This window comes from Mandrillus leucophaeus, unplaced genomic scaffold (assembly GCF_000951045.1).
Source record: "Mandrillus leucophaeus isolate KB7577 unplaced genomic scaffold, Mleu.le_1.0 Scaffold77, whole genome shotgun sequence".
Lineage (NCBI taxonomy): Eukaryota > Metazoa > Chordata > Mammalia > Primates > Cercopithecidae > Mandrillus > Mandrillus leucophaeus.
The window spans coordinates 6,782,416-6,807,675 of record NW_012108363.1 but is presented as its reverse complement, the minus strand read 5'-3'; the positions used below and the strand labels follow the sequence as shown (position 1 = coordinate 6,807,675).

Here is a 25,260-nt window from a genome sequence, read left to right as displayed (position 1 = left end):
AAAACAGAGAGACCACACTGCAGAACTCACTGAGGTTTACTCATTTATTCTACCCGCTGTGAAATCAGAGACCTCTCCAGTGCCTAGAAACCCCTCTCCGGCTCTGCGTCCGAGAGACGTTTTGACTACAGAGGGGGGCCACCCAGCTCAGTTTGTTAGCCATCAATGGGGACCTATCTTGGGGCTGGCTTTGTGTTGTGTTTCAACAGCTCACCCCTTACTTCTTTTTCACTCTTTGTTTCTCTTACATGGATGTACCTCTTTTAAAACTTGGCAATTTTATTTGATCTTATTTGGTTGACATTTCTGAAGGTGAGCTGTTAGATGTTAGAATTACATGGGTTCAATTCCAGTGTTATTAATAAAAAAAATTGTACAGTTGGTAGACTAAAATGCTATTGTGGGAAAAAATAATAAGAATCCACTTTTATCCTTTTCCTTTATCCCCCAGCTGGGTTACCAACTGATTCAAGCCTGTGAACAGCACTGGGCATGAGAGATAAAACAAATCTGTTAATACCTCATGAAAGATGTTGACTTTGAAATCAAATGCATCCAATTTATTTCTTCCTAACAATGGCATTGATGAGTACAAATGTGGTTTGCTTCATTCCTCTGCCTTTCTCGGTTCCTTCTGCTTAACTTGCACTGAGAGTGGCAATTCCTCCTACAACTTTTCCATGCCCTTGATCAGCAAAAGGCTCAGAAAAGTGTCAGGTTCTGACAGGGCTCAATTTTATCTTTACTTTATTAAAATAGTGCAACGTAGGGCAATGAGCTCTAATTTGGGAGCCAAAAGAGACTCCTACCTAAGGATGAGTGCTCACTCCTCTTTAAAATTTTAAATGTCTCTGTGCCTCAATTTCCTTATTTGTAAAATAAGGAGAGTGTACTATACTAGTAATTCCTAACTGCCTTCTTGGGACCAGGGCTGTGGCTTCAAAAGACTCATCTGAGGTTTGTTAAACATACGATTTCTTGACCCCACTGCCAGAGGTTCTCATCTGCAAGTCTTGGGTACACTAAGGAGACCTATATTTTTACTGAGTTCCCTGTGATTCCAACGCATGATCAGGTCTGGTATTCATGGATTAGATGACCTCCAAGTTCAAGGTCCTGGTTCCCCAGTCTTCTCCTACCTCCTTGAGGTCAACATGAGATCTGATTGTTCTCACACCTTCATTTATTCTCTCCTCACCCTCTTCTCTCTTATCTCCAGGTCTAGATCAAACCTACCTCTGCCACATTTGACTGCATCCTCCTATGCCATGCCAGAATACACCTTGCTCATTCAACGGCTCCTTCCTTCTCTACCCTGCCTTCCCTCTAAATTTCTTGAAAGAACATCAAACATTCATCCTCTAGCAATTGCTCATTTCGGGATTTCATGAAGTCCGCCCACAAAGCTCACACTCTCTGTCCACTTCATGGTGACCCTGCTGCAGTACACAGTCACCTTTCTAAATGCCTCCTCCTAGAATTTCCTAATCTTTAACTACACCCTCCCTAGGCTTTGACAGCCCAGCTTCCTCTGCCCTTGTGTGCTTATGCATCCCATTCTACTTTTGGTATCTCCCTGTCTAGCTCCTTAGCTGACTTAGGAGTAGCTCCTTAGCTGGCTTTCCTTCCTCCACCACAAGCTCCCCCAGCGTACTGCTTCTTTGTGGGGAGAGAGTCTTCCTTTGCACCTCTTCATTTCTCTCTTCATCTCACACAATATCTTTAGGTGATTATACAGGAACTTCCATTATCCCTCCTCCGCTAATGAGGCAAGATAATAAAATGTGTAAGAGCTCAGGTTCAAGCACCAAAGAGACCTGGGATTCAAATTCTGGCCAATTTTTTAACCTCTTCAAACCTTAGTTTTTCTCCTTTATTGTGGACCTTATAATAGAATCTTCCTCGCAGATTCAGACAATTGCTCACAATGAGACAATGCACTGGACACATTGAGCCAAGCCTTGGCATATAATATGTACTCAATAAGTGCCATTTATGAGCAATGACCTCCCAAATTATATCCTTAGTCTTGTACTATCCCTTTTGAGAGAATATGCATGAAAGTATTGGTATACTGGCAAGTCTTTATGTAGCACTTATAATGTGAATCATTGTAGTAATTATTTTGATCAGATATAAGTGCCAATTAGCAAAGACACCCACCCAGGAATCCATGAGTCAGCCCAGACCCACACTTCCAACTGCCTGTTAGACACTTCTCAGAGGCATTTCAAACTCAAGATCTCACACACAAACTTAACTCTTCCTCACGGAGCTCCTTTACCAGTTAACCCACACATTGACCCATTCTCCCAGCTGCAGAGAATTAGCCGTCCTTCATTCTCCACTTAGGCCACCAAGTCCTCTGACTCCTAATTGCTAAATGGCTGTTACTCTGTCCCCTCTCTATTGTTACTGCTGCTATCATTCTAATCTAGACACTCGTGCTTCACCTGAAGTATTGCAGGAGCCTCCAGCCTTGCTCCCATCTAATCCATCTTCCATATCCTTGCCAGAGCAATTTTTCCTAAAACAACTGAAAATGTCACTCCCTACTCAAAAAATATGAACGATTCCTCATGACTCTGAAATAAAAGATAAATTCTTTAGTCGATCATACAAGTCCCTCAAGAACCTAGACCATTACCAGCTTCCTATCCCTATTTTTGGATTAAACCAGACTGTTAAATAATCACCAAAGACATCATGCTTGTATTACATTTGCCTGTCTTTGCTCATGCTGTTCTTCCATCCTGTTGGCTCTTCCCTCCTTAATAGCATTTTCTCCTTGAAGAACCAATTCAAAGGTCAATGAGTAAAATCAGCCCTGACCCTGGCCCTCATTTTCATTTTCACCTCTTCCATCTTGGGCCCCAGTGAACCTTTTCTTACCTCTATCTCAAAGCAGAGCTCACTAAAGGATGGTTTGTTATGCACAGGCCTGTCCACCCCACTGAAGTGTGATCACTTTAAAGACGAAGGCCATGACTTACTCATTTTTACATGCCCTATGCCACATAAAGTAGCAGGCAAATATATTACCTATTGTCATATATCCAAACCAAATGCCAGAGTTACACGGTACAGATTTAAAATTCCATGTCCAACCACATTTCCCTCTGAGCATGCTTCCATGGAAAGGCCAGCTTGTTTTGGACCTCGAAGCTTTGACTGGCTTTGCAAAATAAAAATATATAGTAATAGAAAAAAACTGTTTCTCAACTCATCCCTAACCCATTCCCCCATATTCTTGTCCCCGGGACCAAGAAATAACTACCGTTAAGTATCATAAGGAAAGAAAAATGTTGTTATTGTCAGAGCAATCTTCATTTTTCCCAATTTGAATATTGACAGCAAAGTCCTCATGTGTTTTTTGGTGCTTTCAATTTGAATTTGCCCTACAGTTTTGACTTCCTGCTGATTATAGATATAATGATTCATTTGGGGCACAAGAAAAAGTGAAACCTCATATTTTAGGAGTAAGTAAGGAACCCTGCCTTCAAGAAAGCTCTGCTGAGAAACAGTAACTGCCAGTCTGGGAGCAAAGACCAGCTCCTCTACATGGGATCAGGACCACTGGCCTCTTGCCTTAGCTCTCTTCCTAACTCACTAAAAGGCTTCTCTCAATTCCTTGGCCTTCTCTAGGTCTCAATTTCCCATCTTCTTAGTTTCCTAGTATTCCACAGACAAGACTTCCGCCCCGCCCCCCACCCCCCACATCCCCCAGAAGTTCATAGACACAAGTTTAAAATCCCTGAAATGTGAGTGTGAGTCCCAGTTCTCCCTCTGTCTAGCTGTGTGACCTTGGGTAAATCATTCTCCATCTCTGAGCCCTATATCTGGCATCCAGAGAGTGGACGTTAGAATTTGCCACACTAAGTAGGTCTTCTTTGGTTGATATCTGCAGACCAGCCACCTAAAAGTTGGAGGAGAGCATTGAGCTAGAAGGTATGTACATGGAGTTGCTTTGTAAAATAAATAACACAAACCTGGAAGCATTTGGATGGCAAACTGGACCACAGCTCTTTTTCAGCTATAACTTGATTCTCAAGCCTAAATTATAGACTGGAGCCTCAATAGATTGAGCAATGTGAGAACAAAACAACTGAGAGGCAGTTGAAAATTAAAGATGTTCACCCACAGGAATAAAACCAGTAATTGAGAGTTCTACAGAACCATCTAAACAGAGCTCAGTGAAAAGCTTTCAGAATCTCAGATCTGTTCTAATACTGAGAATTACTACTATGAGATTGTAAAAGCTTTTGTAACTTCTCAGGGTTTGTGATTTTGTTACTCCTCAGCTGTTTCCCTAGTGTGATTAGTAGTTAAAAAAATCGTAAAACCAAAAAGTATCTATGTACTTATCAGGAACAGCCAGTCAGTTGGGAGCTGGCAGAGGTGGCCTCTTGTTACCCTGCTGGACTGCCTGAAAATGAAGGTTTGTGATCTGGAATAGCAGCAGAGATGTAAAGAAAAGAAAAAAATAGAAGTCCCTCCTAATGACTATTATTTACAAGCCAATAATTATGTACTAGGCATTTTTCTCATGCATATTGTCACTTAACAGCCCTACACAATAAGCACTACTGTTATCCCCATTTTATATTTTGAGGAAACTGAGATTCAGAAAAGGATAGAAGAAATAACTCACCTGAGATTCTACAAGAAAAACAAAAATCTCACAAAGTGGCAGAGGTAGGATATAATCAGGAGACTTTGGGCTCCCCGACTCAACTCTTTCAACTCCCACCTAATGCTACCCAACAGGCTACGAGAACAAAGTACAAAAAAGAAAGGATAGGAATTTGAGATGTTATAGAGGCAGTGAACATAAGCCGGAGATACAATCAGTAGGAAACTTAATCCCAGGCCACCTGATTTTATTTAGGAAAGGGCATAGTTATGTGGCTTTTTATGTCCTGGCTTCGGAGTCCCTACCCAGTAGAGATGGGGCCTTTTGGGAGCAACTGGGGGCCATTTCACACATTCCTGCTACCAAACAAGAAATAAAATGAATCCCGGCTGGGCACGGTGGCTCACACCTATAATCCCAGCACTTTGGGAGGCCGAGGTGGGTGGATCACAAGATCAGGAGTTCATGTATAGTCTGGTCAATACGGTGAAACCCCATCTCTACTAAAAATACACACACACAAAAATTAGCCAGGGATGGTGGTGGATGCCTGTAGTCCCAGCTCCTTAGGAGGCTGAGGCAGGAGAATCACTTGAACCCAGGAGGCAGAGGTTGCAGTGAGCCAAGATTACGCCACTGCACTCCAGCCTGGGTGACAGAAGTGAGACTCTGCCTCAAAAAAAGAAAAAAAAGAAAGAAAGAAAAGAAAAAAGAAATAAAATTAATCCCATAGGCGAAAAGGTATGATCAGAGTTCCTAGGTATCGAGGTGTGAGTTTGTATTACTCTAACAGATTTGCGGGGAGTGGGACCTATGTCATATTTTCACGTGAGTTGTTACTGTTGTTTTGTCTGTTTGTGCTTGTATTTTTTACTGAATTATAGTTCCTAGCCATTTAGGGCTTTGTAGAGTATTTAGAGAATTGAATGAAAGTCCTGGACTTTGCCCCAGAAAAAATATGTGCGCATACATACATACAATTATGCATATAATTTCAGGAGGGTCATGCCCTTCCCGCAAGAAGCTCATCTACAGATATCCCCCATCCAGGAATCCATAGGCACAGTTTAAAATCTCTAAAAACTGGGTATGACTCCCAGCTCTCCCGCTGTTCAGCTGTGTGATCTTAAGACAAGTCACTCTACATCTCTGAGCTGCATTCTAGGCAGCCTTAAAGTGGAGGCAAGAAATTGCTACCCTGAGTCATGCTAATTTTAGAGAACAATGATTGACAAGACCCTCTTTAAGGATTTAAATCAGCCCGCAACCACGGAAGTTTTGCCATCCGAAAATTACATGAAAAAATGGAGAGGGAATTGAGGATTGTTAGCCAGAGAAAGAAAAACCCATAGAAGCCTGCAGGCCCTCTGAAGTGGGTTGAAAGGGTTTTCATGTGAATGAAGATGTAGTCTTATTCTGTAAGAGGCACCAGAGGGGAGACCAGGAGGAAGCAGAGCAGCATGGTGCTAGAGTGATTTAGAGTTGAAAAGACATGGGTTAGATCCAGGTCGGCCATTTACTGGGCAAGTTTTTAATCTTCAAGGGCTCTAAAATGGAGGTGATACTGGTACCCATTTCTTAGGAATTTGTGGACAATCAAAAGAGATAATACATGTAACGTGTATGGTGTTAAAACAATGGCAGACCTACAATGGTAGGTGTTAGCTTTCCTAATAAGGTATCTGACCCTCCATTTCTTTACCTATAAAATGAGGATAATATCTATAGTTGCCTAGGAGGTTATTGTGAGATTCAAATAAGAAAATTAATGCAAAAACGCTGATCACAGTACCTAATGCATAGATAAGTCCTCGGGGGATGTTAACCACAATTATCACTATGAATGTTTCATTACCAAAAGAACAGTGGGAAGAGAGGAAGTAAGGAATGAAAGAATTTTATTTCTATCTGTTTTTATGTATCCCTAACAAAAAGCAAGAGTGTAATGTTTGTGTGATTTAAAATAAATGAATAGTGGTTAAAAGAATATGACTTTTAATTTCAGATTAGAATGCCAGATAAAATAAAGTGATATCTAAAGAGTGTAGAATCAGAGCTAGACATCCCGGACCGGACACCTGAGAGTTGTGTGGCCTTGGGAGATTTAGATAAAACAAAAATATGAGCATTTGCTAAAGAGGGATTAAATGAAGTGGCCCAGGAAGACAACTTGACACTGACCTAGCACATAATACGTGCTCAATAAACCCTGCTTTTCATCCCTAATGACTACATGTTCCATAGAGACTGACTGGCCTTCTTACACCAACCTCCTCTTCAGGCCAGCAGCAAGGGTTCTCTCTTCTGGCATTTGGTCAAGGAGGAGAGAAATGAAAACTATCAAGAAGCTTATGGAAGGTAAAAATCACATGACCTCTTGTTCCCTTGTAATTCAATGTAAAATAGTTCAAGATTTAAATGGAATAAAGGATGATGGTGTTAGAATGCTCTCCCTACTTTCCATCACCTTTCTAGTCACTGCCTTCTCTTTCTTTGTCAGAAAATAGTCCCCTATCCTTACCCCATCTCATAAACAAAGAGGGTTTGGATCTTTGGCACCCCATTTCCCCTAAATTATCAACTCCTAGTCCAGATTTTCTGTTTTCCCACTGTATGAGTTAGTGCAGGCCAAAGCGTCTTAATGTCAGGTCCCCCTGGCATTTCATCCTGAGTTACAGTCTTACTTCAAAACCTGTCCCCTTCCATTCACTCTTGTCTATTTCCTCCAATTCTGTCTTCTGAGCTTTTTCTTTTTTTTTAGACAGAGTGTCACTCTGTCACCCAGGCTGGTGTGTAGTGGCGCTCTCTCGGCTCACTGCAAGCTCCGCCTCCCAGGTCCACGCCATTCTCCTGCCTCAGCCTCCCGAGTAGGGTAGCTGGGACTACAGGTGCCCGCCATCACGTCCGGCTAATTTTTTTTTTTTTTTTTTTTTAGTGGAGACGGGGTTTCACCCTGTTAAATAGGATGGTCATCCGCCCGCCTCGGCCTCCCAAAGAGCTGGGATTACAGGCGTGAGTCACCATGCCTGGACTCTTTTGAACTTTTGAGAGTGATGTTACATTGTTTCCTTCACAGAATTAAAGGATGCCTGTTTCCTGGCTAATAGAAATATAGAAAGGAACTCAAACTCTCCATTAATCAGGATAAGAAATGAACAAGATGGGCCGGGCAAAGTGGCTCATGCCTGTAACCCCAGCACTTTGGGAGGCCGAGGCAGGTGGATCGCCTGAGCTTAGAAGTTCAAGACCACCCAGGGCAATGTGGTGAAACCCCATCTCTAATAAAATACAAAAAATTAGTCAGGCATGGTGGCATGCACCTGTAGTCCCAGCTACTCGGGAGGCTGAGGCACGAGAATCGCTTGAGCCCAGGAGGCGGAGGTTGCAATGAGCGGAGATCGTGCCACTGCACTCTAACTTGGGCTACAGAGTGAGGCTCTGTCTCAAAAAAAAAAAAAAAAAAAAAGAAAGAACAAGATGACATTTTCTTCTCATAAGATTGAAAAAGTTACACAAATGGTCACATCAAGTGTAGGGAGGATATGGGAAAGCAGATACTCTGTGGGTGGAAAAATAAATTGGCACAGCCTTTTCTGAGAACATTTTTCTACAAGCTATTAAATTTAAAGGTGCACATTTCTTTTAACCAGTAATTTTTACTTTTTGGTCCCCATCCTAACTACAGAAACACTTGCATGAATGTTTAGGGAGGCACGCATGTCCTAGGATGTTCACTGCCGCACTGTTAGTAAAAAGGAAACATTGAAACAACCTAAATGCCCCTCAATAGACAAGAAATACTGTGAGTACTCATAATATGAAATACCACACAGCAATTTGACATAATGATACATATCTACATAGATTAAAGAAGAAAGTGGACCAATATATAACAACAAGTGAATAAAACAAAATTCAGAATGCTGCATATAGTGTGATAATACTGTTTAAAAACATGCACAAAACTGAACTATATATTTCTATATCTATGTAGACACATAAGGGAATGGAAAAAAGACCTAGAATGGTCATCTTCAACTAATAACAGTTATTATCTCATGGCAGGCGTCTGGGATTGAGGACAAGGAGTGAAAGAGAATTTTATTTCTATCTGTTTTTATGCACCCCTAACAAAAATGCATTAGTGTGATATTTGTGTAATTTAAAATAAAAATTTGAAAAATGAATAGGTGGTTTTCCTACTATCATTCCTGGCGTCAGGTCCGCAGTTGCTAAGGAAGAAAGAAGATTTTAACAGAGGGGCTTCGGAGATTGAGCAGAGGAGAGGAGAGGCCAGAACTGATGCTTGCAGCATGTTTTGCTTTCACCCCAGGTGGCAGGAGGATGTGGTACGTGGCCACAAAGGAGCCAGAATAGTTGAATCCCAAGACAACCAGACAGATGACAGATTGTTTCCACATCCAAAGACAAGCCACTCATAAGAACACAGCCCCAGGCCAGGCAGATGGCTCTAGCACTTTGGGAGGCCAAGGCAGGAGGATCACTTGAGGCCAAGAGGTTTGAGACCAGCCTGGGCAACATGATGAGACCTCATCTCTACCAAAAAAAAAAAAAAAAGGAAACAAAGAAAGAAAGATAAATTAACGAAGTAAAATAAAATAAAATAAAAAATCACAGCCCCCTTACCTCCAGGCTGAGGAGAAGACACTGAATCGCTCGTTTTCCACATCGACACGTGGGATGTTGGTGGGAGATCCCAAACTTTGGACTCTTTGGAAAAACAAAGGAAAACAGAAAACAGACTTAGGTAAATGCTTGTCTTCCTGCTTTTGGTACTCAACTGTCCCTATACTGACTTCTGTCATTGGAAAAAAAAAAAAAAAGGATGTGCTAGACACTGTCCTAAGTGACCTACATGGATTCTGTCATTTAATCCTTAGAAAGAGCCACAGGATAGGTGTTATTCCCATTCTACCAATGAGGAAACTAAGACCCAGAGAGATTAGGTAGATTAGCTAAAATCACACAAGCAGGGAAAAGGCAGGATTTGTACTTAGGCAGAGTGAAGCAAGAGCGCCCACATAAATCACTCTATCATTTCCCTGTGTTGTACTATGACAAACACTGATTTACTTACCTTACAGATGTGTGGTTTCCTTTGCTAGAATATTAGCTCCATTACGGTAACACCTCCCATGTGAGTGCTTACAAACGTGCCAGGCACTCTTCTAAGTCCTTACATGCATGAAGTTACACAACTCTACAACAAACCTAGGAATAAACTGAGGCCAGGGATCCCAGGAAAAAGTAATCGAACTGGGGAATCAACCCCAAGTGGTCCTCTCTAGCACCCCAAGGATGCCAATCGTGTCTTATTTCAGGGTATACCCCGTCCCAGGCCCCAGTAACTACCTAAAGAAGTTCTGATGGGTAGATGACAAGAAAAATAATGAAAGAGTGACTGATTCTCCCTCCACTCTAAAAAGCCAATGCGTTGAATGAGTAAACCCCTCAGCAGTCTCAACAAAGATTTGTGTGCATGAAATTAGAATGAGACATCTAAGTGCTACTTAGCCTAGAGTCGAAAAGCCAACATCCTAGAGATGTACCATGAGCTACTGCGGAGAACTGCACCAATCAAGAAGGGCCTTCCTTTTCCCTCCCTCCTCCTCTTCCTCCTCCTCCTCTTTCTCCTCCTCCTCTTCCTCCTCCTCCTCTTCCTCCTCCTCCTCCTCCTCCTTCTCTCTCTCTCTGTCTGTCTGTCTTAGCCACAAGAAGGAACAAACTACAAAGGCTGCCCTGAGGCCAATTTGCCGCAGGGGGATTTTATGGCACAAAAGACCCAAAGAGGTTGTCAGTCATCTGATTCAGTAAGACTTTTAGTAATTTCCTACTCCTCAGTCCAAGGGGTGAGGGAGGACAGAGAGGGTGAGTGTCTGCACACCTCTGGATGTCAGCAGGACAGTGTCTGCAGGAGACTCGGCACTACTCCAGGAGTCACTGGGGAGGACAGGTTCTGATTCTGGAAGAGAAAAAGGTTGGATAAAAGGCAGCTAAAAAATAACAGTGTTACTGTGTTTGTGGTGGGTGGCGGGATTTGAGAGTATCTTTTTTAATTTTTTAATTGATTAATTAATTTTTTGAAACAAAATCTTGCTCTGTCACCCAGGCTGGAGTGCAGTGGCACAATCTCGGCTCACTGCAGTCTCCACTTCCGAGATTCAAGCGATTCTCCTGCTTCAGCCTCCCGAGTAGCTGGGATTACAGGTACCCGCCACCACACCTGGCTAATTTTGTATTTTTAGTAAGGGATGGGGTTTCACCATGTTGACTGGGATGGTTTGAACCCCTGACCTCAAGTGATCCACCTGCCTTGGTCTTCCAAAGTGCTGGGGTTACAGGCATGAGCCCCTGCATCCGGCCACTTTTTTTTTCTAATTTATCTGATTTTTTAAAGACAGTCTCACTATGTTGTCCGGGCTGGAATTGACCTCTTGGGCTCAAAGGATCCTCCTGCCTCAACCTCCCAAGTAGTTGGGATTACAGGCTCGCATCACCATGTTCCAGGGTATTTTTATGGCTGTCTTGGTGCTTCTTTATATATTTCAAGTTTTCTTCAAGGATTGCAAGTAATTTTTACAATCAAGTAATTTTTAGAAACTATAAATGTTGTGTTTTACGGTAGTTATTTATTTTAAAGCCCAAAGGAATAAAAAAATACATACAAGAATTGATTGGCTCAGGGTTCATGGATTTTAGGTGACTATTCAGAGTATAATAGAATTAGCCAATTCAATTTTGTAAAGCTATTTGAATTATCCAAGACTTCTTGAGGCAGCTGAAATGTCTAAGAAAGCCTTCAAGCTATCTCATGATTGCTTTCCTAATTCTTACTGAAGAATCAGAGTCTGACACACAGTGACAGCCCTGACAAGCCCCCCGAGCAATGGAGCAAGTCACTCAGTGAGAGGTACAAGTTGCAGGGTCAAGAATTCCAGGGGGAAAAAAAAAGAAACAAGGCTAGAACTAGCTCACCATCAGGGGATATTTTAAAGCGTCTGGAGGTCTTTCCTCAACCAATATCTAATGTTCAGGCAGCGACTTAACCCCTGAAAGAATGGAACTGGAGTCTGACCAGGAGTGACCTTTCCTGGTTCTTCAATAAACGTCTCTTGCAAGACTCCTTAGAGGTCAACTGGAGAACCCAAAATGCTGACTTTTCAAAAACACAAAGGAAAAGGCAGAAGAAAAGAGAAACCATGAAAAAAGAAAAGGAACAGTTTGGTGAAAACACCTCCTTACACACATGCATGCGCACACACACACACACACACACACACACGCCTACTGTTAAGGAGTAAATTGTGTCTCCTCAAAATTCATATGTTGAAGTGCTAACCCTCAGTACCTCGGATGCAAATGTATAGTGAGATAGCGCCTTCAAAGAGATAGTTAAGGTAAAATGAGGTCATAAAAATGGACCCTAAACCAATACGACTGGTATTCTTACAAGAGATTAGGACACAGAAGGACAGACAGAAGGAAGACAGCCACCTGCAAGCCAAGGAGAGAGGACTTAGAAGAAACCAACCCTGCTGACACCTTGACCCCGGACTTGTAGAACCCAGAGCAGTGGGAAAATAAATTTCTGTTGTTTAAGCCACCCAGTCTGCGGTGTTTGTTTGACAGGCCTAGCACACTAATATACGCATGTGCACACACTCACACGCACCGAGAGAGAGCAAGTCACTGGGCTGCCTCATTCAGTGAGACAGCTCTGTTCTAAGAAACCCAAGATACATCTGCGTACCTGCAGTGAGGATGGGCCCTTTCTTAGAAGGCTCAGGAGTCAGAAGACCTGTGGCTGCCTCTGGAAGGGTGCTTGGGGTTGGTGAAGGGCACGTGTTTGCTGTTGTGAAGACGGCAGTGGTTGTCATCTGAAGTGGTGTTTCGGTTGTGAGATCTGGTGTGGTCACGACTGTTGTTGGAAGTGCAGCTATGGTTGTTGTCACGTGTGGGGTGGTGGGGGGGCTCGTTGTTCTTGTTCTGCGTGTGGTTGTCGAGGCTGTAACCAACAACAGACATGTCTGGCACCAAGCGGAGATGGAGGAAAAAGAATATAATGCAAGTACATCTGGGACCCATCCATTTCTGTTGCCCTCACCTGGTCCACTGGCCTGGACCATTGTAATCCCCAATAAAATTGTGTTTCCTGCCCCCACCCTGACCCGTTCCTTCCAATCTGTTCTTCACACATTGGCTACAGTAATCATTTAAAATGTTGGCCAGGCGTGGTGGCTCACACCTGTAATCCCAGCATTTTGGGAGTCCGAGGCAGGCAGCTCACTTGAGGTCAGGAGTTTGAGACCAGCCTAGTCAACATGGTGAAATCCTGTCTCTACTGAAAATATAAAAATTAGCTGGGTGTGGTGGCGTGCACCTGTAATCCCAGCTACTCAGGAGGCTGAGGCAGGAGAATCACTTGAACCCAGGAGGCGGAGGTTGCAGTGAGCTGAGATAGTGCCACTGCACTCCAGCCTGGGCAACAGAGTAAAAAAAAAAAAAAAAAAAAAAAAAAAAAAAAGGTCAAATGTAATTATGTCCATCCCCTGCCTAAATCTTTTACTGGGTCCTCCTTGCCCTTAAGGTAAAGAACCCAGTCCTGCACCTTGGCCTGCAAGCTGCAAGCCTCCATTTGACCCCATCTTGCCTTTCTTTCCAATCTCATATCTCTACCCCCTGCTATCACTTTTTCCCACCCAACTGGTGTTTCTTTAGCTCTTTGAATATATCAGCAACTTTCCCGCTGCACGAACCTTTGTACCTGCTGCTTCCTATTCTTATTCTTCACGAGGCTGACTCCTACTTCACTCTCATGTCTCAGCTAAAAGGTTACTTCTGCAAGGAGGCCATGTAGATTCTCCAATAATTATTAGGCTTTTTTATTACATGCTCTCATAGTTTACCTCCACAGCCTTTATTGCATTTCATAACTGCACATTTATTTCATTGCTATTGTTTAAAGTCTATTTATCCCATTAAACTGTAAGCACCATGAGGGAAAATCTGACATTTATTTTGTTCTATGCTACAAATCCGATAACTATCACAGTGTCTTGCATATAGTAGGTGCTCCAAAAACATTGCATGAATGTGTAAATGAGTTCATCAAAAGTGAGCTCAAAGTATGCAATCTAGAGTGAGAACGTAGTCTCTTTCAGGCAGTAAAGATGCGTTCAAACTGACACCACTTACTCCCTAAACATCTGATTTGAGCTTCATTAGCCACCGTTTATGCTACAAATCTCATCCTCCCTAGAATATGCCAAATTTCCATGACTCTAATGGACCAGAAAGACACCATTTGTTCCAAGTGAACTTGGAAATGACCTCATAATATATTAAGGTCAAGTATTTTATAAAATAATAGCTGGTTATACCCAACTTGAAAAGAGAAGACTTGAGTAGGAGTCATCTAACTTCAATAAACCTCATTTCTCTCTTCTGCAAAATTGGAATACCTTTTATCTCACAATGTTGCCTTAAGAGAAAGACATAATCATATGTATGTAAGTTCTTAAATTAGAAGCATCTACGTCAGTTGGTCTCAAATTTTAGAGTGCGTTAGAGTCACCTGAAAACTTAAGAATATAGGCCGGGCATGGTGGCTCACGCTTGTAATCCCAGCACTTTGGGAGGTCGAGGAGGTGGATCACTTGAGGTCAGGAGTTCGAGACCAGCCTGACCAACATGGTGAAACCTCATCTCTACTAAAAATACAAAATTAGCTGGGTGTGGTGCCAGGTGCCTGTAATCCCAGCTACTCAGGAGGCTGAGGCAGGAGAATCGCTTGAACCAGGAAGTAGAGTTTGCAGTGAGCTGAAATCGTGCCACTGCACTCCAGCCTGGGTGACAAGAGCAAAACTCTGTCTCAAAAAAAAAAAAAAAAAGAATATAGATGTCTAGACTCCTGTCTTCCAAGGTGCCCATCCAGTTAGGAATAGAGCCCAGGGATCCTCCAGGTGACACTGACGCAGGTGGAATACAGAGCTCACTTTGGGAAGCTCCATTCCGGACAAGCACTAAAGGTAATTATTGTTAGCATTTTTCAACCATAGGCTCAATGCAGCTCAAATTTTTGAAGGCCCACCATATTCCAAATTTCATCCAAAGCATCTGATAGTAACAGAAAGAGCTCCTGAAAACTGCTCTGTGTCCAAATCTCACGCCCTTTCCCCCCCAGCCAGAAGTGGCACGCTGTTGGTTTACTGCTTGAAGATGACCCCTGAATACATTTTACTTAGTTCATGCAGTTTTTTTATTATTTTAAAATCTGGCAACATGCAAAATTCAACAGAGTTCACATAAAAATTGATAGATCTGAAAATACTGGACCCAAATATCTGCAAGGTGGTAATCCCCTAGATACGTAGCAGCTGCCTCTTCAAATTGACCCTGCAATTCACTAGTTCCCTTTCCACCTTCCACTCATTTCTGTGACTGCTTTTGTGTTTACTTGCCTACTTCATGCCACGGCACCTTATTTCAAATTCAATCTTCCCACTCACCGTGAAAGCAACTCCAGCCTCTTCACCACCAGCCACTGATCCCATTATCCATTAACCACTGAATCTCTCCTTCCGCAGACATGAGGCCCTTCATGTGCTTACCTCTCTGCAGATTCAGGCGTACGTTTATCTTTACATCGTTGAACCAGCCAGGCACCTCTATGCGGCAGCAGTACACACCGCTGTCACCTTCACTGGGGTTCAAGATGGTCAAGGAGACATTGCCTCTCTGGATACTCCCCGGAAGTCTATATTTTGCTGACTTTCTTGAGGTCACCCTCGTTCCATCAGTGTGGATGAGCGCCTCGTTGCAACCGGAGTAGGGGCACTTGTCTTTCCCCCAGCACATGCTGTTGCTGTTCGGAGACCAGGATGAGTACAGACAGGGCAAAGTCACCCGGTGACCCAAAACCTCCGTCACAACAGTCTCTGAAGTGACTGGTGCTGCAAAGGAAACATGCGAAAATTAGGTCGTGCAGTACTGAAATCTCTCAAATATACTACACAGTTTTTGTGCTAATAGATGCTTCCGGGAAGATGAAGAGACCTATAATCTATGTTTCTTTTCTTTTCTTTTTTTCTTTTTCTTTCTTTTTTTTTTTTTTTTTTTTTTTTTGTGATACAGGGTCTTGCTTCCCAGGCTGGAGTGCAGTGGTGCAATCATGGCTTACTACAGCCTCGACCTCCCAGACTCAATCCATCCTCCCACCTCAGCCTTCTGAGTAGCTGGGACCACAGGTGCATGGCAGCATTCCTGGCTAATTTTTGTGTTTTTTTGTGCAGACAGGGTTTCCCAGGTTGCCCGGCTTATGTGGTTCTTTAGCATAAGTTTTGATGTGCCTTGCTGTTCTCCTGTGCTCCTAACTCCACATGATTCTATCCCCCAAGTGGTGCCAGGTGACCACTTCAATCTCTAACCATGGCAAGACCTTTTTGCTAATTTAAATACTCCAATTTGAGTTCCATTCACTAACCAGTAAACTCTCACATGAAAAATCCTGACCTTGTGACTCAATTTCACTTATTCATATAATCAGGTGGGCTGTTTTCCACAAGTAGATATTGTGGACATCAGACTTAAAAGCTTCAAATGGGTCTCCTAATCCAGAGAGTGCTATGAGAAAAAGACAGGCTGTGAAACTGTATTCCATTTCCTTCTCTCCTTTCAGTGGAAATAACTAGAATTGGAAATTACTCGCTTTGGACTATTTGTTTGCTGTTAGATAATATGAAGTTAGGTGGAGTTCATGGACTATTTATTTATTTTTAATGGACAAATAATAATTGTGTGTGCGTGTGTGTATATGTGTGTGTGTGTGTGTGTGTGTATATATATATATATATATTTTTTTTTTTTTTTTTAGAGAGAGTCTCACTCTGTCACCCAGGCTGGAGTGCAGTGGCACGATCTCAGCTCACTGCAAGCTCCGCCTCCCGGGTTCACACCATTCTCCTGCCTCAGCCTCCCGAGTAGCTGGGACTACAGGTGCCCGCCACCACGCCCAGCTGATTTTTTTGTATTTTTAGTAGAGACGGGGTTTCACCGTGTTAGTCAGGATGGTCTCGATCTCCTGACCTCGTGATCCACCCGCCTTGGCCTCCCAAAGTGCTGGGATTACAGGCGTGAGCCACAGCATCCAGCCAATAATTGTGTATATTTATAGGGTACAATGTGATGTTCTAATATACATATACATCGTAGAAAGATTCGATCAAGCTAATTAACATATCCATCGCCTTACCAACTTAACAAATTTTTGTGGCAAGAACATTAAAAATCTATTAGCAGTTTTGAAATATACAACACGTTAATTACTGTGGTCACCATGCAGTGCAATAGATCACTAAAACTTAGTCCTTCAGTCTAACTGAAACTGTGTACCTTTTAATCAACATCTTCCCTTTCCCTATCACCCACTCACCCACCCCCCAGCCTCTGATAACCACCTTTCTATTGTGTCTATGGGATTAACTTTTTTAGATTCTGCATATAAGTGAGATTTTGTATTTGTCTTTCTATGCCTTGCTTATTTCACTTTGCATCATGTATTTTTTTGTTAATTTTAGAGCTAGAAGGAACCACAGAAATTATCTAAAATGGCAGCTGTGCCATAAAAAAAAAAAATACTGGAGGGTAAGGTTTACTGCATCAGCTATTTGAGATGGAATGTTTCTCCCTTTCTAAAATGAAGCATGATTGTGTCCTAACCACTGCTACTCATTAGCATGACCTAGGGAGCTTGTTAAAAATACATAGTTTATTGCCCAAACCTGAGCCTGAATCCCTGAGGCGAAGGCTGGTGCATATGTACTTGAATCAAGTTCTCCAGGCCACTCTGATGTAGTTGACTACTCATCCAGTGTTTGAGAACCACTAGACAAGCTCCTCTAAGATTACTTTCACCTCTGATAATCTGCAAAACATTTTCACTGTTAAAATGTTAAGCCCGTTGGTTTAATTGTGCATCAGAGATTATTCTAAACCATTTCCTTCCCCTAAAATGCTATTGAAGTGAAAGCCAGGCAGCCTGTAGATCTCAGATTGTTGAGACCACACCCTGCTGCCCCTTGGGTACCTGGGTCCCTGCTCATTGTTTTCTCTGAGGCACCTTCCTGTGAGATTCTCCATTCACGAACTTTGCTGACTTAGTTGGCTAAGTTACAGAAGGCACGGCCGGCCAGCAGTGCTGTGCTCCTCCCTGACTGCTGGCAGTAACATCCAGGGATTCCTCTCTCTAGGAGAAGGTGGCCCTGAGCCCTAAGAGTCACCCATATGGTAAGCAAGACCATGTGCTTCTGGGGTCTTTCACAGCTGGCTTTTTTATTTTTTTTAAGACAGTCTCATTCTGTCACCTAGGCTGAAGCATAGTGGTGCAATCTCGGCTCTCTGCAACCTCCGGTTTTTCTTGTGATAAAAGATCATTCCCAGTTCAGACCAGCCTGCAGCCTTCCCTGAATTTAGTCTCTTCACTTTGCACAGTGGAAATGTTTCACAGATTATAAATGAAGTGGGAGGCTGGGCACAGTGGCTCATGCCCGTAATCCCAGCACTTTAGGAGGCAGAGTCTGGCAGATCACCTGAGGTCAGGAGTTCAAGACTGGCCTGGCCAACATGGTGAAACCCCGTATCTACAAAAATATAAAAATTAGCTGGATATGACGGTGGGTGCCTGTAAACCCAGCTACTCGGGAGGCTGAGGCAGGAGAATCGCTGGAACTCAGGAGGCAGAGGTTGCAGTGAGGTGAGATTGCACCATTGCACTCCAGTCTAGGTGACAGAGCAAGACTCTGTCTTAAAAAAATAATAATAAATAAAAATAAAAAAGTCAATGCAGTGGGAAGTCCGTTTTGCCTCCCATGAATCCAGGAGAAAAATAAGAAGTTCATTGTCATCACCCTCAGCTGTGTTAACAACATAGAACACATGCACTTAAAATTAATAACTACTAAAATATGAACTTAGCCAAGTGTGGTGACACATGCCTACAGTCCCAGCTACTCAGGAGGCTGAGGCAGGAGGATGGCTTGAACCCGCGAGTTTGAGGCTGCAATGAGCTATGATCGTATCACTGGACTCCTGGGCAACAAAGCAAGACTGCCTCAAATTCAAGAAAGTAAAAAGAAAAAATAGATGATCTTGTTCCTATAAATATTTGGTAAATTAATAAAACATGTATAAGAAGTATTCCACTGGAGAGTCAACATTTTATTTTCCCAAGTACCTTAGTATAAAAGGAGGCATCCTAATTGATAATAAGAAAAGATGTGGCTGGGTGCGGTGGCTCACACCTGTAATCCCAGCACTTTGGGAGGCAGAGGTGAGCAGATCATGAAGTCAGGAGTTCAAGACCAACCTAGCCAACATAGTGAAACCCCGTCTCTACTAAAAATACAAAAATTAGCTGGGTGTGGTGGTGGGCGCCTGTAATCCCAGCTACTCAGGAGGCTGAGGCAGGAGAATCGTTTGAACCCGGGAGGCAGAGGTTGCAGTGAGCCGAGATCACGCCATTTCACTCCAGCCGGGGAACAGGGCAAGACTCCATCTCAAAAAAAAAAAAGAAAAAAAGAGAAAAAGAGAAAAAGAAAGAAAGAAAAAAGAAAAGATCCAATAGAGAAACTAGCAGAGGACATGATAGACAATTCATAGATAAGGAAATAGGAGCAGCCAATAAATTTTGCCCATTAGACTGGCAAAAACTTAGAATACTGATAATATTGAATATTGGTCAAGGTGTGAGTAAACAGCGCTCCAAGACACTTGTGGGAAGGGAGTTAGGAAAGGACTTAGCCTCCTGAGACAAACCAGAGTGAAATGGGGGTATAAATTGGTACAGCCACACTGTGAGGAAATTTGATGGTTTCTATTAAGTATTCACTATACATGAGTCCTAGTATGCCTTAGCAATTTCACGTTTGTTCTCTACCCTAGAAAAACACATGCTGACAAAGATGCTTATTTGCAAATGTTTATTACAGCCTCCATGTATATGTGAATGAAATGGACAATGTATATATGGGGAATGGCTAAACTGGGGCATATTTATTCCATGGAATTCTATGTAGATTAATAGCATTAGAGATAGACCTACATGAATTGGCATGAAGACTCCAAGCTATTTAATGATGAAGAGGGCAAATTTCAAAACAAGACATAAAATATAAAACCCTTCTTATAAGATAAATAAATAAACCAATTTCTTTGTTTTTGTGGGCTCAGACATTTGAAAGTAAATGCACAGAAAAGTGTCTGGTGGGATAGACACCAAACTCAGTGTGTCAATTACCCCCAGGATCAGAGAAAAGGGATTGGAATTGGGGATAGCAGTCCAAAGGGCATTCGGCTTTATAACATTTTAATTTTTTCACCAGGAGTATTTCTGCGTTACTCATCTTATTAAAAATTCACATAAGAAAAGGAAGCAGACACTGAGTATGGCAGGAAAAACAGCCATTAAGCTCACATTGTAAACCCCATTCTGCCAGTTACTGCTTTTGTGTTGTTGGAGGAAAGCCACGATAATCCTGACCTCATTATTATCGCAAGGCAAAGGGGATAATACTCACCTCAGAAATGGTTCTGAGGTCCACATGAAGAGGAGTATCAAATGCCATGTGAAATTAACGAAGTATTAATATGTGTAACCAAGGACATTAGAATGTAGAAATAAGACAAAAAAAATGGTTCCTGTCTGTTATAAAAGTATCCCTGAGTAAAGCAATTGTTGATATCAAATCAGTTTCACTTCTTTGGAGCTACCTGGAATGGTGGTTAGGTCTTTATGCCAGCTTGGTTCCTTCCTTAGCTGGTGAGCTTAAACAAGGCTGGCCCTTCCCCAATCTGTCTCAAAATCACCATCTACAGAGTGAAGGGCATCTTTTAAGAGTACATCCAGCTCTGATCCTTGGTGATTCTGAGCAGTCACTCTGTTTTAAGTTGGTTATCTTAGAAAAGGCACATATAGGCCTGGTGTGGTGGCTCACACCTGTAATCGCAGCACTTTGGGAGGCTGATACAGGTGGATCACTTGAGGTCAGGAATTTAAGACCAGCCTGGCCAAATATGGTGAAATCCTGTCTCTACTAAAAAAATACAAAAAATTAACTGCGTGTGGTGGCAGGTGCCTGTAATCCCAGCTACTTAGGAGGCTGAGGCAGGAGAATTGCTTGAGCCTGGGAGGCAGAAGTTGCCATGAGCCGAGATTGTACCACTGCACTCCAGTCTGGGCACTGGAGTGAAACTCTGTCTCAAAAAAATAAAAAAATAAAAAAATTTTGAAAAACAAAAGAAAAAAGAAAAGGCACATATGAAAAAACAAAATTAAAAAAAAAAACAGCTCACCAGGTGCTACCTCCTTCAAGCAGGATTAGAAAATCTCCCTCAACCAGTGTCCTGCCAATAGCAGAACATGTAGACACAGACCCCTGCAACTTTCAACCTAACAAAACCCTCCAAACCTCAAGTTTCCAGAATAAGACAAAGACAGTAAAAAAAAAAAAAAAAAAATTGATGAAAAGGCAAATGGTAGTCTTCTTACATCCAAACAAACCCATACCAAACCCAAAATAAAAGTGTGAAAGTGACAGGGACTGCTTTCATTCTGTGGATTGTTTTTCTCTTCCTTTTATTTTTTCTTTTTGAGACAGAGTCTCACTCTGTCACCCAGGCTGGAGTGCAGTGGTGCGATCTCGGCTCACTGCAACCCCTGCCTCTCAAATTCAAGCAATTCTCCTGCCTCAGCCTCCCGAGTAGCTGGGATTACAGGCACATGTCAACACACCCAGTTAATTTTTGTATTTTTAGTAGAGACAGGGTTTCACCATGTTGGCCAGGCTAGTCACAAATTCCTGACCTCAGGTGATCCACCCACCTCGGCCTCCCAAAATGCCAGGATTATAGGTATGAGCCACCACAACCGGCCTGTAGATTGCTTCTTCAGTGTCTATAATACATCAAGCGTGTAACTAGGTGCTGGAATATAACAAGCCACAAAGCAGACCTGGCCTCTGCTCATGGGGCCTGCAGAGTACCTGGGAAGAGAGGCAAGTGAGTGAGCATTTGCTGTAGAGTGACAAGTTTGCAGATGCAGGAACTCCAAGGAGGATGAGAACTCATAGCAGAAACACCTAAACTAGTCCAGAAGCTATGGGGTAGCCAGGAAAAGCCTGACTTAAGTAGGGACCTGAGGATACATGGCACTATGGAGGAAAGAAAGGCAGAGAGAATAGTATAATACGAGTTTGAGAGGTGAGGAAATAAGGTGAGGAAATACGTTTGTTTTCCCTAAAATGTGGGTGTTTTCTCATGCACCATGTTGGAAAGGTTTCTGCACATACAAAGAGTCAAAACGTAGAAGAAAAAGTGTTTAACAGCGCTAATCACTGGGGAAATGCAAATCCAAACCACAATGAGATACCACTTCATTTCTGATAAAATGGCTACTATCAAAAAGACAAAAAGCAACCATTGCTGGTGAGGACACAAAGAAAGAGGAACTGTCGTACACTGTTGGTGGGACTGTAAATTACTACAGCCATTATGGGAAACAGTATGGTGATTCCTTAAAAAACCAAAAATAGAACTACCATATGATCCAACAATTCCACTACTGGGGATATATCCCAAAGAAAGGGAATCAATTAAAGAGATATTTGCACTCCCATGTCTATTATAGCACTATTCACGATAGCCAAGATAAAGAATCGACCTAAGTGTCCATCAGTGGATAAAGAAAATGTGGTATACGGCTGGGTGCAGTTACTCATGCCTGTAATCCCAGCACTTTGGGAGGCCGAGGCGGGTGATCGCCTGAGGTCAGGAGTTCAAGACCAGCCTGACCAATATGGTGAAACCCCGTCTTTACTAAAAATACAAAAATTAGCCAGCCATGGTGGCTGGCATCTGTAGTCTCAGCTACTCGGGAGGCTGAGGCAGGAGATGCTTGAACCTGGGAGGTGGAGGTTGAAGTAGAGCTGAGATCGCGCCACTGCACTCCAGCCTGGCAACACAGCAAGACTCAGACTCAAAAAAAGAAAGAAAAAAGAAAAAAGAAAGAAAATGTGGTATATAAACACAGTAGAATATTCAGCCACAAAAAAGGAATGAAATTCTGTCTTTTGCAACAACATGAATGGAAACAGAGTTTATTAATATTAAGTGAAATAAGCTAGGCACAGAAAGACAAATATTGCATGTTCCCACTCATACATGAGAGCTAAAAAAGTTGATCTCATGAAAGTGGAGAATAGAATGATAGTCACTGGAGTCTACAAAGGATAGGGGAGAAGGGGTATGAAGAAAGGCAGGTTAATGGGTACAAAAATACAGTTAGTTAGAACATGTGGAAAAAGGGAAAAAATATAATTAAATAGAAGGAATAAGTCCTAGTGTTTGATAGCATAGTAGGGTGCCTATCGTTATTAATAATTTCTCGTGTATTTCAAAATAACTGGAAGAGAACATTTGAAATGTTCTCAGCACAAAGAAATTTAAATGTTTCAAGAAATGAATATCCCAATTACCCTGATTTGATCATTGTATATTGTATGTATATATCGAAGTAACACACATGTAGCCCATAAACATGTATAGTTATTATGTATCCATTTAAAAAAAGAAAAACATGGACTTTTGTAAAACTGCAAGGGCCGTTCAATATTATCTTGTCCTAGAAGCATAGATTGTGACCACTGGTCATTTAAAAAGCCAGGTCTCTCATTTCAAATATGGGAGAGCCAGAGCAATTTAGACGTATTCCCAGTGTCAACAGTTAGTGCCCAAGACGCAGCTGCAGTGCAGGCCAGAACACGTGGCCCTATACCACCAGGATGCAAAGAACTTCACTGGCCAAAATGGAGTGTGTACATTTGCATCATCCAAAACCCAAAAACAACGTGCAGAAAAGAAACCTTACCATAAAGCCTCACTCCAGCAAAACAAAACGAAAAGCAAACAAACACTTCTAAAAACAGAGGGAATGGTAAGAATTATCACAGCTCTCACCAGAACAAATTCTCCTGGCTTATTGATTATATGAATAACACCCATAGAGGAAATCTCTTTTCCCCAATTTATCTAGCCACTTATTTCAGTGTCTCTTCTTCAGTTGCCATTTCCAATACAAGCCCAAATTACCCCAGCCTAAAACCCCCAGATCCGTCTCTGGATATAAACCTCTGCATAACAAGGCAGGATAGAGACCCTCCACAGAAGGAAGCCTGGTAGGGAGAGGGGAGGGATGCAGAAATGAAGTGAGCTTCCGCTTTACTGAGGCCCAAACCAGTGCATGGAAATCCATCACACAATAGCAAGTCCTCCAATAACTTCTACATAGACGGTTTCAGAACACTTACTCAGATAAAGCCACCAAAACTCCATCATCAGCCAGAGAATGAGAGGTTCTTTGGACATTTTGATGGTTGACCGGACCCAGGAGTCTGTCTATCTATCCAAAGCCCAACCTCTTATATCCCAGTTAATGCTGACAGGGTGGGACTCTTTAGTTTCATTTCTCTTTTTGCCTCATAATCTTCCCTTTCTCCTGTCCTACATGGCTTCCCCCAGTTGGCGATGCATGATGAAATGTGCTGAGCCCTTTTCTCCTGGTGACTAGTGTGTGTGTGGAGGGATGGCGTGGACATACTTGTGCTTCTTTGTCCATGTGTATAGTGGATTTCCTATATGTGCACAAGCATCCGTGCATGTGCTGGTGCAAATATGCCTGTATAACCTGTGCACGTGCCACAGATGTCCCAACTGCTGTACAGCCTGTCACAAAATGCAATTGACTCTCCACACTGGCAAGTGTTACATGTAGATTCCTCATGGGGCCAAAGCACAGTTAGACCGAAAGTTACCTCCATTCCCATTCTAGGTTCTCCCTCACCCTGTCCCCTGGCCTCCTTGCCCTAATAATGGAGAAAGAAAATTGAGGACAGGCACAGTGGTGCACATCTGTAATCCTAGCACTTAGGGAGGCCAAGATGGGAGGATTGCTTGAGGCCAGAAGTTTGAGACCAGCCTGATCAACATAGCGAAACCCCATCTTAATATTTTATTTTTTAAAATGTTTAATAAAAAATTTATTTTATTTTTTTTTTAAGTTTTAGGAAGACACTGAAGCCCAGAACTTGCTGATTCCAAAGATTATGGTTAATCACTACATTGTCCTTCGACCTGTGACCCTTTGGGTACTGTGTCCATATGACCAAGCCTACCTGTGGCTAGCTCCTACTTAGTACCAGAGAGAAAATATAAGAATGCACAAATATTCTAGATTTTTTAAAATCCTCAATTGATTGTAACCAGCCAACAAACCTCAAACATTCAACATTGCTTCTACTGAAGGTATCAGTGAAAAATCTAAATATCAGGTGAGGTTCTAGACCCAGAGAAGCCAGACTAACATGGGAAGGGATGAAAATAAGGGGGATTCAGAGTGAATCTTCCCACTGAATGCCCACAGAACCAAGGGATCCTTTCCCCATTCTATCCCCAGGAAACTGGAGGATTTAATCTCTGGATAAACTAAATGGTCCCAATAAAACGTTTTCAGATATTTATATTTTTGAGTGTTCCCCAACAAAACCACTCAACCCTCC

General features: G+C 42.4%; 1 protein-coding gene across 1 annotated transcript in view; it reads right to left on the bottom strand.

Annotated features, from left to right (window-relative positions):
• TIMD4 (T-cell immunoglobulin and mucin domain containing 4) overlaps positions 1-24,127 on the bottom strand; it is a 52,795-nt gene extending 28,668 nt beyond the window's left edge. The window contains exons 1-5 of the mRNA XM_011966722.1: positions 24,013-24,127; positions 15,265-15,606; positions 12,405-12,728; positions 10,539-10,616; positions 9,281-9,364 (exon numbers count right to left, since the gene is read on the bottom strand). Coding sequence (XP_011822112.1) covers positions 9,281-9,364; positions 10,539-10,616; positions 12,405-12,728; positions 15,265-15,606; positions 24,013-24,070 — 886 coding nt within the window. The 5' untranslated portion in view covers positions 24,071-24,127. The remainder of the gene's footprint in view (positions 1-9,280; positions 9,365-10,538; positions 10,617-12,404; positions 12,729-15,264; positions 15,607-24,012) is intronic.
• Positions 24,128-25,260: the final 1,133 nt, after the last annotated feature.